We start from the raw sequence: 17,553 nt of genomic DNA on the forward strand, positions 1-17,553 counted from the left end.
GCAAGTGCGTTTCCGGCCTTTTTTATGAAGGAATAGGCTAAGGGAATAAGCAGAAGAGAATAGGGATAGGGTATAAGGTATAGGGTGCAGTTGGGCCTCCGCTAAACTCACTCACTAGACGAAACACAGCACAAGCGGTGTTTCACGCCGGTTTTCTGTGAGTCTGTGGTATCTCAAGGCTAACACGTATTTTAAGGGGTTCTGTACCCCAAGGGTAAAAACTGGACCCTATTTAGTAATAGGGTCCCGTGTTTACCCTTCCGCCGAAGATCCAGACAGACAGACGGACAGACAACGAAGTCTTAGTAGACTTCGTTGTCTGTCCGTCTGTCTGTCAGTCTGTCTGTCTCCAGGCTGTAACTCAAGAACGGTAATAGCTAGAAAGTTGAAACTTTCACAGATCACGTATAATTATATCTGTTGCCGCTATAACAACAAATACTGAAAACAAAATAAATCAAATATTTAAGGGGGTCTGCCATAAAACAAACGTCATTTTTTTGCTATTTTTTGCTATATATAAATAATGGCAACACATAGGCACTTGAAAAGTTCACAAAATACTCAGTTGTAAGTATTTGTACTTTAATAATTACTAGCTGTCCCGGCAAATGTTGTTTTGCCGGTTTTCTCTGTTTTCCTGCTTCCTTTTTTCAATTTTTTTTTCTATAAACCTCACGGAGGCCGAGACCTTTGCAACGAATGCAAAACCATGGAAATCGGTTCGTGCGTTCTGGAGTTAATATGGCGTCAGGAAGGAAAACCCGACTTATTTTTATATATTATTCGTAGATATTAGATTAATAAAATTTAAATAAATTACATAATTAATAATTATATATCCCATACAAAAAACAACAATTTTTAGCCTATTTTTGCTCTGTAGTGGTACAGAACCATTTGTACGCGAGTCCAACTCGCACTTAGCCGATTATTTTGTTGTTTCTGTACTAATATTATGTTACATACCAAATTTCAGCTTCCTAAAACATCAGGAAGTACCCTAACAATTTTGATGATCGGTGAGTCAGTGACAAAATTGTGGGTTTTTGGACACCTATAAAATCTAAATTATAATAGCTACGATATTCAAGCTTTGCGCATTCAATAATTTTTAACTATCTGGCATTATCCAAACCAAAGTTACGAGGGTTCAAAAATACGAAGAAACACTTCGAGAAAAGGAAGGTACTATAGTTAATTACGAGCTTTTGCACGCGGCTTCGCTCGCGTTAAGAAGTATTATTATATACAAACTTTCATCCCCTATTTTAACCCCTTGGATGTGGAATTGATCAAAATCCTTTCTTAGCGGATGCCTACGTCATAATATCTACCTGCATGCCAAATTTCAGCCCGATCGGTCCAGTTCTTTGGGCTGTGCGTTGATAGATCACCATGTCAGTCAGTCACCTTTGAGTTTTATATATATATATAGATAGATAGATAGATAGATAGATAGATAGTGCCTTTGTGCTTCGCCTTAGCTCGTTGGCGGGGGCACTGCCGTGCACCCAGATATCCAGCTGTTATCTGTTCCTTTATAATAAGAAATAGATCATAATTGTGGCAATAATTATCACGCTTCAAGTATAGCAATTTCCTGCACACAAAAGTGTACTGGAGTATAAAAGGGTGCGACTGGAAGACTCAAGCACAGTCTAATTTGAGCGAGGAAGAGAGCACATTCACAGAAGATACACAGAACAACCAACGCCTGCACCATGCTGATGAATCTGTCCGTATTCCTCATCATGATCACCCTGTCGTCGGTCGCGGCGCAGACCTTTCAATACTCCCGTGGCTGGAAGAACGGCAAGCGGGATGGTTCTGACACACATCTCGACATCAACAGGCTGGAGAAGACCTTCAGCCCCTGTCGGATGCAGAAGCTTCAATATCTGCTTGATGGAAAAGTAACTGAGAAGTTACTGACTCCTTGCGAGTATCTTGAAGAGGAGGAGGAGCCGAGACGACAGAAACTCAAGATCGCCCAAAATTCCTACAACTTTCAATGAATTAATAATCACGGATGACACATTTTGTACAGCGCCATCTGTTATTCTGATTAGTAACTATTAATCCAATATAATTTCGCTCCTTTGGCAACATTTACTTGAAGTAGGTATCACTTAATTTTAACTGAATTTAAAAATAAAAAATATAAGTAAAATCTTATAAGAATCTTGTGCCGCTTGGAAATATAATAGGGCGTGACTCGTGAGTGTTTTATCGACATCGTATGCAGCCGTCCAGACTTATGTTACAGGGTTAGTTTATTATTTACTAGGTGAAATCAACCACTGTCTAAAAAGGGACACTTTGCAAAGTGGCGGCATTAGTTCCAAAAGACACCACGCGCCAAAAGACCCTTGTCAACCTACAACGTAGTTGTAAGTGAAATGTTATAGGTACAACTGTTTTTATATCTTTAAACTACGAATAATAGAAACTAAGGAAACGTATACAGGGTGTAACAAAAATAAGGGATTATACTTTAGGGTGTGTACGTGTTCCTTGTAGAGAGTTCACTGTGAAAGTAGCAGCGCTGAAAGACCAACAATTTTTTTGCACTTTTGTATGGGGAAACTCGTGACGCTCAGGCCCTTGCCCATACAAAAGTGAAAAAAAAATTTCTTCTTTCAGAACTGCTACTTTCACAGTGAACTCTCTAAAAGGAACACGGACACACCCTAAAGTATTATCACTTATTTTTGTTCCACACTGTATTATTATTTTTACAAAAAATTAAAACCGACTTCCAAGGTAAAAACAATAATAACATCCTTATATTATGAACTAAAAAGTATTAAATAATTTTTCCTATCTAATAGTGGTAATTGGCACTTCCATATTTACACAAAATTGTGTACCGAATACATGCATGAAGTATGCATGTATTCGGTACTTACTGTATTTTGTACTTTTACTTTTTTTGTAAGTACTTCGGTATGTATTCGGGTCACTTATTGTAGACTCGTGGACAAATTTTACACAGTTAGATACTCTTCCTTAGTTTTAATCATAGACTTAATATATACTAGCATTATAGGTTTATGGTTTTAATTAAGTATTCGTAGTATTTAAATAACAAAATGTTGTTTATAGAACAAAGATTGTAAGTAAATACGCAAAAAAATATATGAAATCTAGTAAAAACGGTTCTTTCAAAATTACAAACAGACACTCCAATTTTATTTATATTATGTAGTTTAATTTTATTTAGATGTAATAAATGATAATTATTTAAGAAATAAACATTTAATTGGCAGCCAATGGGCAACGCATTCCACCTAAGAACGGATCCCTATTAATTAATTATTATTATCTCCACCTTTAAAAACTAAATAGCAATGCTTGTTATTGACTGCTCTCAACTGTCGACGGTTGCCCGTCCACGGTCCACGCATACCGTCGACTAGGGTTGCTGAGGATTCCTCTTCCGCTTCCTCATAATGAGGAAGTTCCGCAATATTTTGGGTTCCTCAACCGTTACCGCATCCTCATAAATAAAAATAAAAAAAATCCTCTTCCGCTATCGCTTCCTCAAAATTTAAGAGGAATTTATGAGGAGTTTCACTGCGCATGCGCGTCGCGTATCCAATCATGGCAATGCACACGCCAGAGCCAGAGAATTGTAATATTTACTCATCTTTTTTTTGTATGCGTGTGTTGTGTATGTTTTTTTTTAATGCTGAAGGCAGGTCATCTATTGTGACTCCTTCGCATTAGAGTACCGTCCCCAACCCAATGCTGCTCATAAATTGAACGATGTGGTTATGGTTGGTGCCACGAATTTCCTCTGTGGATGAGTATTCGTAGCGACCAAGGTGCCTGTTCCTGCTCTGTAGTAGAGCAGGACAGTCAAGGAGAAGGTGTATAGGTGTCTCATGTCTGCGAGGAGGAGCCTCGCAGAATCTGCAAGTCGTTAAGCTACTAACACCTATTCTGTTAAGGTGCTTATTGAGCTTGCAGTGCCCAGTTAGGCTTCTGGTAAGGATTCTTAATTGATTCATACCCATGGTGAGCACTATTTTTGACAGTTTCTTGTTAAAGCCAGCAATTAGTGCCTTGGAGTGTTCAAGGCCTGGGACTCAACCCATTGCTTTCTGCTTAGTTCGCGAACCCATTCCTCGAGCACTTGCTTTGTAGTACTGGGAGATATTCCGCAGACCGGTTCTGGGCCATATATGAGACTCTCGGCCCCAAGCCTAGCCAGTTCGTCTGCGGTTTCGTTGCCGGGGACGTTACTGTATTGTCCCTCCCTAGCATGTTCAACGTCTCAATGCATTCCAGAACCAATTTCGATGAAACTTCTACAGCAGTCAGTGCTTTAAGTGCAGCTTGACTATCAGAGAAGATAAAAAATATTTTTGTTAACTAGTGCCATCTCTAGGCTTTCTAGTAAGCAACCGATGATTGCGAAGACCTCAGCCTGAAACATGGTCGCAAACTCCCCCAAACTGGCATGTTTTACTCTTGGTGGCTTGCCCCCGTAGAATCCGGGTCCCGCACGGTTCTTTCCTTGATCCATCCGTGAACCAAACTATATCGCTAGGGCGAATATTAATTGGGATATTTCCTTTCTAGTCCTCCCTGGCAGGTATAAGAACCTGATATTGCTTCGAAAAGCTATGCACCTTGATCATGGCGTCTGCTTGCATGTCCATGATGGGTGATTCACGAAGAGACTGTTCCAGCTGTCTAAATGGGGTGGAGGCCTAATTTGTCCTGCCCGCCGTCCTGGCCCTGGCCTTTCTAGCCTCCATCTGAACAAGCAGAGGAAGCGGAGTTAGGTTGATCAGGGAAGCGGTGGGTATTGTAGAAAGCGCACCCATGATTATTAGGCATGCCAGTCTCTGGACGCTGTTCAGATTTTTGCGACAGTTTACTTGTTCAGCCTTTTTTTGACACACTACGCAGCCATAATATGCGGTAATCGGTCTCACTACGGCTGTATAAAGCCATTGTATATGTTACTGAACTCCTCCTTAATTGCTGGACCAATTTTGTTGATTCTTTATTGTGTGTGTGAGAATGGTTCAGATTCATAGTTTGGTCCACTGGAAAATGCCCTTTTAATTAATTTTTGTGTAATGTATGTACCTAGTTATGTACAGACAGAACAAAGACTTTTGGGTTGGGTCCGCTAGTATTTATAATTTCCTATCATCCTCTTCCTCATCCGCTTCCTCTTCCGCTTCCTCATCCGCATCCTCTTCCTCAAAAAATATCCTCTTCCTCATCCGCATCCTCTAAATTTGCGCGTGAAAATTCCTCTTCCTCCTCCTCTTCCTCATAATCACTTCCTCAACAACCCTACCGTCGACAAGTGCCGTTCGTCTGTAAAAGCCAAAGGGTCAATTCAGACCGTAACGCGACGCGTAGATGCATTTCTATTGACAGACCTGCATGACTCTAAACTACAATTGAATCTGAAATGAAATGAAAATATACTTTATTGTGCACAATAAATTACATAAAATACAAAGTTTAAAAAGAAATAATATGAATAATATATGAAGAAAGCACACAAAGGCGGCCTTATTACTTAGCAGCAATCTCTTCCAGGCAACCTTTGAGCGAGAGGATTAGAATGCTGGAATCGGGTATAGTGCTAAAAGTATAATATTAATGAAATACTGAGATATAAAAAGCTAAAGATTAAAGAAATAATTATAATAGTATACATACATAAATGAATCTGTACAAAATTCAATTTATTTTATTCTCTCTCCTGAAAAGTTGTTATTTTTGACGTGGTGTTGGAACTTTAACGACGAAATGCATCTGCGCGTCTCGTTGCGGTCTGAGTTGACCCGGGGGCCGGGAACTACACCAAGCACCTAACACAACTAAAGCTACCAAAGTGCCTACCAGCTACCATTATGAGCTTAAGATAAACAATAATTAAAATTAAATGATGGTAATAAATAAGTGTCGACTGCTCGTTACGTTAAGTACAGCATAACTTGCTAATGAAATATTATAAACAAAATATTTAGTTACAACTAATACAGTAGAACACACGTGACTAAGCAATGACAAACAAACAAACAATGAAAGCGGAGAGAGGCGCGTCTTTGTTCGTAGTTTGTACAGCGATAAATATGTACATTGTACAAGGTACATTATAATTACTGTTTACAAATTACTCTTCACGTCGAGTTGGAGCGTAAAACAAAAGGCTTTGATAGTTTATTGAAAGGCGCGAGCGCACTCCGCCGCGCGACCTTATCGCAGACGCACGCGCAGAAAATTAAATTAAATAATAATACAATAATAAATACCGCAATAATAATAACATAATAGTAACAAAATGATGCTCGCGGGCGCTAGTATTGTGGAAAAGGAAAGTGAACCTGACAAAAACTCAGTGGTGCTCCAGGCTATCCCGGAACGGAGTCTGGGTCTGACACAGGCTCCCAACAAGGAGCCGGTGGACATCACATTCACTAATGTCACCTGCACCGTCAAACTTGGCATCAACAAAGGTAAGGCTTTGTCTAAATTTGGTGGTTTTGTGATAAGTTTGAAATGAGTCCTGTTTTTAGTGCCAAAATGATTTAGACTGAAAATATTATAGAATAATATTTTTAACCACGGCACCTCTTATGTTTAAAAGTAAATACACAGTATGATCCAATAATTACCAAAACTAGTCAATGGGTACAGCATTGTGAACAATAAGTGCTTCTTGTTTGGATCGGCAAGAAAACCCTAATTGCTTATTCTCGTTGTTTAAGTACGAAACAAACATAATCATTATGTTTTGCTTGAGGAAAAACGAGAAATTCGATAGCGACAGCAATAAAATATTTTAATGTTTCTACACGTTTGTTACAAACTATGAAATGGTCAATGGTGCAACATATTATGTCGCTTCAGTTTAAATCGGATGAAACTAATATTAATTCATCAAATAATTTATCGTCTATCTCGTACCAAACAGCGGCGCCGGGTTCCTTAAGCTCTATTTCTAACGGCTTAACTTACATACCTCCTGAATTACAAAGGCTTTAATTTTAATCCTTAACTGTTATGGTGAAAGCTTCCCTAATCCCTGTGAAGAAGAATCAGTCTTCCCCTTTAATGAATTTTATGGGTGGGTTGCACCAACTTACTCTTTTATTAAAGTCAATAATGAACGTCATAATTGACAACAACCTTAACAACGCCTCTGGTGCAACCCACCCTTACGTGGTTATTCTTCAGGAATTTAGATTATGGCTAGTCAGTTCGAGTGTTTTGGAAATCTAGAGCTAACTTATATTTTTAGAAGATTTTACTCTCCCATTGTAGCACCTCCATCGTGGGTATAGCAGACACAATAGATTTTGGATGTGCGGAAGCCGGCTGCCGCTTGCGAATTGATGGATTAAGTTTTAACATAATAATGTTATGACAAAGCTTATTATATCTTATTATAGGGTGATGCAGCTGCCAGCGATAGTTTCAACAAACATCGTTATTCATTATTATCAAACGCCAAATTAGTTGTTTTATCAATTAATTCTTAACAATAAACAATCATTGAACATCAATTACCATATGTGGTATTGTTTGACATTTCATGATTTGTAAACTACAGGATAAGAACTAATGATTAGATGGAATTGAATTAGCAGATTATTATTGAACCTACTTATTATACCTAGGCCGTCTTAGTCAGAGTAGACAGAATGATAGAGTATACCGACTTAGAACTGATGTTGAAATTTTCAAATTTGACGTATTATGACGAAAATCGTCGCTAGGGTTGTTAACTTGTTACCTACGAATTTAAAACTATGACATATTCGCTGGACGTGTTCCTCTTTGGTCGTATTGTTGTTTGTGTTTTGGCACATGCGATTAAAATTGTCAGAATCCAATTTTGAAATCTTTATTTTAAATATTTAAAAATAAATTATATTCAGCCAGCGCGAGGCACATTCCGTTCATAATCCTAGTGAAACCCGACGAATTTGACAGATATTGAAACCTGTCCGTCTCTTTGCAGTCGAACTACTGGTAGTTATGTTTATTGTGTCTTAGTTGTGAAAATTAGCATTGATTTAAGCGTAAGTCTATTTCATAACTTTATACTTCAAACAACATTATTGTCAGCAATTTCGTTGCACCAACATTTATTTATTTTGCTGGAACTATAAAGTTGTCTACAGATACTATGTTCTTCCTAGGACTAAAAGTAACTACATTACATTGGGTAGTTCCCAAACCGGTGGTAGGCAACGTAGTTTCTTCGTTCGACTTTCAAAAAGTGTATCATGATACCCATTTTGAATAAAAATATATTTTATTTTATTTATTATTTATTTTACATTCTAAATTCTAATAAAATTGGTTCAGTACTATCAGTGGTAACAGAATGACAGACAAGCAAACTTTCAAATGTACAACATTAAGGATGGATGTTTGTATCCTATTTTATGATTTCTTGTTTTTTTCAATCTGGGGCTTTTTTCGTTCTTTGATATAGTGTTTAGAATCGCGACATTTGCGTTATGCAACAGAGTGCAAGCGAACAGCTGTGCGGGACCGGTCGGCTGGACCGGTCCCGCACAGCTGTTGTCAAGTTCACAGCACGGGGGACACGATGCACTGGGAGCTGCCGTGATACAATATAATGTTAACACCTCCATCGTGGGTTTTTTTAAATAAAATAAGGGGCAAACGAGCAAACGGGTCACCTGATGGAAAGCAACTTCCGTCGCCCATGGACACTCGCAGCATCAGAAGAGCTGCAGGTGCGTTACCGGCCTTTTAAGAGGCAATAGGGTAATATGGTGAGGGTAGGGATGGGAAGGGAAGGGAATAGGGGAGGGTAGGGAAGGGAGTAGGGTAGGGGATTGGGCCTCCGATAAACTCACTCACTCGGCGAAACACAGCGCAAGTGCTGTTTCACGCCGGTTTTCTTTGCGAACGTGGTATTTCTCCGGTCGAGCCGGCCCATTCGTGCCGAAGCATGGCTCTCCCACGTCTATACGGGTATAGCTGACACGATAGATTTTCAATTATTGTCATGCGGCAGGCGGCTGCCGCTTGGGGATTGATCGTCGACTTGACTTAATAAATGCTTCTTAAAACAATAACGTTATGCGTCTTTTGTAAGTCACAACAATGATGTAAGAATTACCTACTTACAGGCAACTAATGTTCTTAGGTTAGTCTACTTCATATAGTGTACTAGCTACACCGTACAAAACTCATCTCTGGAGTTGCCACTCTTGCCAGGTATTCAGGTATTATTTAAAAAGTGTCCTATGTCCTTTCCCGGGACCAATGTATCCCCATACCAAATTTCAGCAAAATTGGTTTAGCGGTTTGGGCGTGAAGAGGTAACAGACAGACAGACCTGCAGACATACTTTCGCATTTATAATATTATAATAATATGGATAAAGGTAAAACGTCACGGAAACTATAGAAGAACTAAGAACAATACTTTTGTTTTTGTTACGTGTTCTTTGTAAAATACTTTGTAAGGACATTATGTCAAGGATCTGTGACCTTTATTAAGTAAGAAGATACTAGTAATAGCATTTTAAAGTAATTTCTAACAAAAAGTAAAATAATATTTTAGAAACTACTTACATACTATTATTGTGATATTGTAATGAAATTAAATCCTACAATATAAAAAAATATATTAATTACGAAGACTATTTAATTCATCATATTTTTTTAAAAATTCTTATAAAAATCTTGCTTTTATAATTTTTTTGTTTTGCCTTATGTATCGTAATATTATTTTTTTAAACATAATATACTTAGTGTTTTTTTTCCCAAGAAGAAACTATCATTTTCTTATTTCTATTAAATTTTCATAGACGACTTTTAACACCATAAGAATCAAGACATGGGACTATCCAGAGTCTAGACTCTAGACATCTATTGCCAATTCCATTCCTGCCTCTAGTCTCTAAGTTTCCGAGCCCATTCAAATAAACAAATCTTTCAATTTCATAATATCCATACTTAATATTATAAATGCGGAAGTGTGTCTGTCTGTCTGTTACCTCTTCACGCACAAACCGCTGAATCGATTTTGCTGAAATATGGTATGGAGATACTTTGAGTCCCGGCAAAGGACATAGGATACTTTTTATCCCGGAAAAATGTACGGTTCCCGGCGATAAACTAACTTTGGCGCAACGGAGTTGCGGGCGTCATCTAGTTATGAATATGACACTAATGTAATAAAATACGGGCCTGTTTCACCACTTCCTGATAAAGTACCGGATAGGCTATCCACAACTTTTTTGACAGATTCTCCATACTCTATCTGTCAAGTTAAGTAGTGGATAGCCTACCCGGCACTTATCAGGAAGTGGTGAAACAGGCCCTAAGTAATTTTCATTATTAACCCCCGACAAAAAAGAGGTGTTATAAGTTTGACGTGTCTGTCTGTCTGTCTGTCTGTCTGTCTGTCTGTCTGTTTGTCTGTGTGTGTATCTGTCCGTCGCATCGTAGCATCCAAACGGATGGACCGATTTTGATCTAGTTTTTTTTATTTGAAAGCTGACATGATCGAGAGTGTTCTTAGCTATAATTCATCATCATCAGCCTGCTCAGTGCTGGACAATCAGGGTTTATCTGGTTCAGGAAAGGCCGTTAGCAACTTGTATTCGTTTGATATGTTTTATATTTCATTCTAGTTCATTTCATTTGTGAATATACAATATACGTATACACATATTAATGGAAAGTTGACCTGGTGCTGCAGCATCACCTGGTAATCAATAGGATATCCAACTCCTCGTCAACTTAGAGCAGAGGTTTCGTGTTTGGGCTCATTTTAATCGCGGCAACCAGTAAGAAGTCGATAGACAGTAAATATTTACATGCTGCTGCTGCAGCATCACCTGGATTCTATAGGAACCGAGCTTCGTATGAACCCAAAGTGGAGGTTTCATGTTTGGGCTCATTTTAACGGCCTCATCGAAAAGGACATGGTAATCATGAGAATATGATTCTGTTGATAGGAATTATTCTGCACTATAACCAACACAAGTTTAAAAAGTATGAAATAAAATTAAATTAAGAAATTTAAAAAAACCCCCGCCAAACAACTTTAAAAAGTAATGAAATAATATTTACTGCCTTTAAGTTCAAATAATTCCTAACTTGTGTAAAGTAATATTTTAGTCCATAATTGTTGTCAAGGTATGTCGGGGGACCGCTAATGTAGATGTTTGATTTGAGATTTCACATAACATTATAGTTTAAGGATCAGTTCACAGCGAACCGAATGGAGATAATCAGCGACTTGGCGGTTGTAGGTTGTAGTTTACTTGGCGGTCCCCCGACACACCGTGACAACAATTATGGACTAAAATATTACTTTACACAAGTTAGGAATTATTTGAACTTAAAGGCAGTAAATATTATTTCATTACTTTTTAAAGTTGTTTGACGGGGGTTTTTTTAAATTTCTTAATAAGCTATTGATTTAATAAGAACTACTTGTACGAATTTGCGCAATCGAGATCCGGAATGCAGATAACTGATAAGAACCGATATCTGTGATAGAACAAGGTGACTTAATTATCACTGATATACCTAATTCTAGCAGATTACCGATTGTGAAATCGTTTTATTGTCATTATAATAATAGCTCCCACACCGGTTCCGGTGACGGTGGCCGGTTTCATTGAAACCAGGCCAGCTACGCAGGAGTAATTTTATAGTGCCCAAGTGTGTGCGCAGTACACAAGGGCACTCTCTATTCCTTTACTCTCATAACCCAGTGGGACGGAAGACCGACACGACCGGCGAGAGATCAGGCGCAGGACCGACTTTTTACATGCCCATCCGACGCATGGATCATCTTACTTGTCAGACAATCAGGTGATCAGCCTACATTGTCCTAACCAAACTTGGAAATAACATGTTTCCAACGCGGGAATCGAACCCATGACCTCCGAGTCAAGAGCCGCGCTCTATACCACTAGACCACGGAGGCGTTATTGTCATTGGTACAGTCATGAAAACATGTATACCCGAGGAAAATGATTCGAGCAATTGACAGACCTACGTCGTTTGCACATTTGGTCGGCTTATGTCAATTCAATGTGAGCTAGGAATAAACTTCTCTGATAGTTCATTCAATGCACCAAAGGGAAATGAATACATTAAATCACCCAAACATTAAAGAAACATACATAAAATACAGTGAAAGTGCTTTTCAATTTTGTATGGAAATTCAGATGCAATGCTGTATGGAAATATAGTCCCGGTGACGAATTATCTCGCAAAATGTGCGGTTCGCGCGATAGGTAAAAGAAATTTCGGTACAACAATTTTCCAGGCCAAGTGTAGTATTATAATATCTATTAAAAAAAAGTGTTACATAAAATAAAACAGCTATTTGAAAACCTCAGATAAACAGTTAGGAAAACCTACCTGCAAAATTAGAACATTATGGTGTTCCCACGATTGGTCAATTGTTCGTTTGGTCAATTGTCGTTCCCGATCGGTTTCCTCATTCTGTCCCCCAGGCCCAGGGCCCAACCAGGGGCCGTACCACGAAACCGCTTTGAGACTCAAACAATCGAACGAGAATGCCGCGTCCTACTCTAACAAACGTGAAAGTTGAAAGAGCAGGACGCGGCATTCTCGTTCGATGTTTGAGTCTCAAAACAGTTTCGTGGTACGGCCCCTGGGCCCAGGCCAGACCCGAGGCAGACCGCAGGAAGGCGCCAATTGCGCCATTCAATTAAATGGCGGGCTTATTTGACGTTTATTGTATTTTATTACTTGGCGGTATCTTGACAGATCTCTCAATTTTTTAAATGCTGCAGGATCTTGGTCTATAAAATTTTGACCTGTGATTTTTAAAGTGATAAGTCTGACTTGTCTACGTAGAATTCTAAGTTAAAGTACTATATTAATATGCGCACTTACTACTTATGTTAAAAACCTGTTCAGCTAACCTTACAAATTTTACTCAAAACTTAACATTGAACAGTGAGTGTGAACATAATGTCCTTTATAAGTACTATCACAAGGACTGCAGATAGTACCGAATTTCTAAGAAACGCGGTCTTGGTTAACCGGTGTGGTTACGATAAAATGCGATAAGTGGTTATTTGATGTATAAAACGTTGATACGGTACTATTAAGTATAAGAGCTAAAGTCCAGTAAGTGACTAGAAACACCTCTATGTAGACTGTAGAGTCATGATACTCTGCTCAAGACTAAAAAAAATAATGATCATAGTTTTAATGTTTATTCTGAAAAATGGTTTCATTATAATATTCTTTATATTACGAAAAACGAAAGATGCAACAATATATTCAATTTAGTATTTACTATTCGGCCTTGACCATGAAATTACGACTTACGGCCAATTAATAAAACAAGCAACATCTTGGTAACGGCTACACACGGAGTTATTAATAATAACTATTACTTAAGTTTTGATTTAGTGGAGGTTCAACATTTACTATTAAAGTCCCTATTAAATAAGTACTTAAGTATCCATTAAATGCCACTTAGCGTAGCCGTAAATCTCCAAAGTAGCTGACATGTTTCTTGATGAAGCGTCATAAACTGTTTGAAAATATTGACATTGGCTTCGCTGGAAGTCACATTAATGGGAAAGGCAAACCAGCCTTCGTATGTGTGATAAAATTCTAGGTCAAAATATGACACATAGCGGCAGACTTCTTGAAAATGTGTTGCAAAGTTGTAGTGAACTCGAAATGTGGGTAAATCAGACAAGAACACTTTACTAAATTTTAAATAATTACTCTAGTTTTTATTTCTAACAAGTAATAGAAAGGACAAAGATTGCCAAGAACTATTAAAATTTGGTTACGTTGATGCATGCTGTCTCTTTTGCTGCATGTTCAACTTACGAGTAGGGTGCTTGAGTTAGGTGGCCAATCAAAACATGACTATTTTTTTATAAAATGGGGTGGCGAAAGAGCACCTGATGGAAACACCCGTCGCCCATTCACTCGCAACTTCAGAAGAGCTGCAGGTGCCTTTTAATGCATGTTCAACGAGTTACACGAGTAGGGTACTTGAGTTAGGTGGCCCATCAAAACATGATAAGTTTTTATTAAAATGGTGACGAAAGAGCAAACGTCACTTGATGGAAACTACCGTCGCCCATTCACTCAACTTCAGAAGAGCTGCAGGTGCGGTGCATACGCAGAGAGCGTATTCCTTCGTATCTTGAAGTGTTATCATAATTTTAAACAATTTTTAATTTAAAAAAAATCACATTAAGTACATAATGTTGATAGGCTCTATCAATCGCTGCGATATAATCTGACTTAACAACATAATAAACTTTGGAACCTTGCGTCATATTATCATCTACGCATAGATACAGTGCGATATGAAATTAAATCTAACAATATATCTATATAAAAATGGATTTCCAATTGCATTAGTAACGCTATAACTCGATAACGGCTAAACCGATTCTGCTAATTTTAGTCTTAAAAAGATAATCCTTGAAGTCCAGGGAAGGTTTTAAAGTGACACGAAGTCCACCGGGACAGCTAGTATTATGTGGGAAACGTAATTTTTTCCGGGATAAAAACTATCCTATGGGCTATGTCACAGTATTACAATATATTTTATGGAGTATTGTAATACTGTACCTTTGTCCTTTTCCGGGACTCAAAGTATCTGCATACCGAATTTCAGCAAAATCGATTCAGCGGTTTGGGCGTGAAGAGGTACCAGACAGATATAGACAGACAGACAGACAGACACACTTTCACATTTATAATATTAAGTATGGATATTAGTATGGAAGTATGGATTTAAATTTGAATTAAAAAAAGTATAATTACATTAATAAAAAATTACATTAAATAATATTTAATAATTAATAATATTATGCTAAGAATAATTGAATGCATAAAAAAGTACCAACTTTTTATGTTAATTAAAATCTCATTAACGTTATAATTTTAAGCTAAACTTTTTATAATCTTTGAGAAAAAAATGTTACAAGGTCAATGAGATCAATGTCCTTGTAACAATTTTTTGTTCAAGTGCAGCTGATGGACTTTGAACACATTCACACTTTGATCGAGTCTGAGGATAAAATTGTTTTCCAAAACTTGTTGCTAATGCTATGGCTCTGATAAGGCGTAAAATTATTTAAGTACACAGTGAAAATAGAAAAAAGTACGATTCCAAATTATATAATTTTAATTATTGTATATACCAAGAAGCTTAGAATTTAATTTAAAAGATTTTGTGGCTTGCTCAAATATGCATAATACTCAGTATGCATTTCTCATTTTAATACTTTCATTTATTTCGGAAACTAACTCTCCTGCAAGCTGCAGGGTCAACGGGGCTAAAATGGTCGCTTTGAAGAATCATGATATGAATCATAATATGATTCATTTTTCTAAAATCGCAAAATGCAACTCTGCTTGCAAATCATTTCTGTATTTTTGTACTGATTTGACATTTGTTAGTTTGACAGTTTTGACAATTAATTTGCTGAATTGATTGAGAGGAATTGCTAAATGTGACCATTTTAGCCCCGCAGGTCTGGTACACCTTTTTCCATTAGTCTTTACTAAAAACAACATCGACTTTAAACTTGCACTTCGCCATTATTTGTTGCAATAATAATATAATTAATAATTGACTTCATTTGTATCGTGATCAGATCCCGGATATGACCTTATTGATAGTTCAACTTATCATAACATTGCATACACACGATGCTATTTGCAGTAAATCACGCACTTATGTTAGCTATGATATCTAGAAGTTGGACTATTCACTATTGAATCTATGTAGGCGAAAGGTTTTATAATTTTTCTATAAATTAGAAGTTAATCTTGATGGCTTTTATTTGCATAGTTTAACCCAGGGGTTCCCAAAGTCCCCTGGCGCGAAGTGGAAAGGCAAGAGGGGCGCCGTGAGTCGATCCTCTTTCATTATCCGAAACCACAAGACGTACCTATTATAAAATTAAATTATAATATTAATTATGCAAAGCAGGTAGATTTTGTTAATAATTATCATTAATTACCTGCCTAACCTAACTATAATCATTAAAGTTTTTTTTGTTTCTTTTTCTATATAGGTATAGTAGGGCGCCGTGTCAAAATATTGCCACGTGTAACTGCGCCCCAGGCTGAAAAAGATTAGGAACCCTAGATAATCTATATTTAGTTTACTTTTTTTGACGTGAGAGAGCCATGCTTCGGCACGAATGGGTCGGCTCGACCGGAGAGATACCACGTCCTCACAGAAAACCGGCGTGAAACAGCGCTTCCGCTGTGTTTCGCCGAGTAAGTGAGTTTACCGGAGGCCCAATCCCCTACCCTTTTCCTTTCCCTACCCTCCCCTATTTCCTCCCGTACCCTCCCCTATTCCCTTCCCTACCCTCCCCTATTACCCCTTAGAAGGCCGGCAACGCACCTGCAGCTCTTCTGATGCTGCGAGTGTCTATGGGCGACGGAAGTTGCTTTCCATCAGGTGACCCGTTTGCTCGTTTGCCCCCTTATTTCATAAAAAAAAAAAAACTTACATACTCTGGGTTAAAATAGCTTGAAATAAACGTATTTTATTTCATTATTTTTTTATAGTCTTTAACGTTCGTAAAACTGACCGACCCCAAACTCTTATGCATTATACATGTAGTTATATTTAACTCTACTATATAATATGCTACTGGAAGTAGCATATTATATTATAGTAGAAGTAAAGTTCCAGTAGTTAAGAGCGTGGTTCTTGAAACAGAGGTCGTGGGGTCGATTCCCGCGTTGGAAACATGTTATTTCCAAGTTTGGTTAGGACAATGCAGGCTGTTCCCCTGATTGTTTGACAAGCATGATGATCCATACGTCGGTCCTGCGCCTGATCTCTCGCCAGTCGTGTCGGTCTTCCGTCCCACTGGGTTATGAGAGTAAAGGAATAGAGAGTGCTCTTGTGCACTGCGCATATACTTGGGCACTATAAAATTACTCCTGCGTACCTGGCCTGGTTTCAATGAAACCGACCACCATCACCGAAACCGGTTTGGGAGTTATTATTATTATACCCAGCTAAATCGGTTGAGCGGTTTGGGCGTGAAGAGGTAATAACACGGAAGATACACTTTCCCATTTACAATATTAGTATGTATTATCATTAATCTTAATGTGTTTTGTTTAAAATCTTAAAAGTTTATAAAACTGACCTACGCTTAAGCCAACGCGTTGGCTTAAGCGTGCAAAGTTTAAATTACAATTTTAAATTTTAAGTTTAAATTACAATTTTTGCTCTACTTTAAAACACAAATCAAAATATCTTGACTACCGATCGTTGACCTCACTGAAAGAACCGGAGTGAGAGACTCAGAATATTATCTTATACGAAATGTTTGTTTTACTCTCTTTCAAATCATTTTAATCTAAATATAAACACAACATTCTATGTCGATCAAACATAGAGTTATTACTTAAAAGTGTACTTTCTTTTATCGAGAGTATTTTTAAATTAGTAGCATTATAATATGGCCGCCCATACTGAGATTTTTCCACTCTTAAGAGGATTCCACACCGCCCTTTTTTCCATACA

At 37.8% G+C, this 17,553-nt stretch overlaps 2 protein-coding genes across 2 annotated transcripts in view; both read left to right on the top strand.

The window, feature by feature from the left end:
• The first annotated feature begins 1,680 nt into the window (after positions 1 to 1,680).
• Positions 1,681 to 2,095, top strand: LOC121739851 (pro-corazonin-like). Its single transcript, XM_042132437.1, has one exon. It carries the CDS (start codon positions 1,725 to 1,727, stop codon positions 2,016 to 2,018), a length of 294 nt encoding a protein of 97 aa, XP_041988371.1. The 5' UTR covers positions 1,681 to 1,724; the 3' UTR covers positions 2,019 to 2,095.
• A 4,096-nt stretch (positions 2,096 to 6,191) lies between these two features.
• Positions 6,192 to 17,553, top strand: part of LOC121739629 (ATP-binding cassette sub-family G member 4) — a 35,114-nt gene continuing 23,752 nt past the window's right edge. Inside the window, exon 1 of the mRNA XM_042132135.1 lies at positions 6,192 to 6,494. Coding sequence (XP_041988069.1) covers positions 6,320 to 6,494 — 175 coding nt within the window. The 5' untranslated portion in view covers positions 6,192 to 6,319. The remainder of the gene's footprint in view (positions 6,495 to 17,553) is intronic.

This window comes from Aricia agestis, chromosome 2 (genome assembly GCF_905147365.1).
Source record: "Aricia agestis chromosome 2, ilAriAges1.1, whole genome shotgun sequence".
Taxonomy (NCBI): Eukaryota; Metazoa; Arthropoda; class Insecta; order Lepidoptera; family Lycaenidae; genus Aricia; species Aricia agestis.

Coding starts and splice junctions, on each gene's coding strand:
- LOC121739851 (XM_042132437.1), top strand. CDS start 1,725: ATGCTGATGAATCTGTCCGTATTCCTCATCATGATCACCCTGTCGTCG.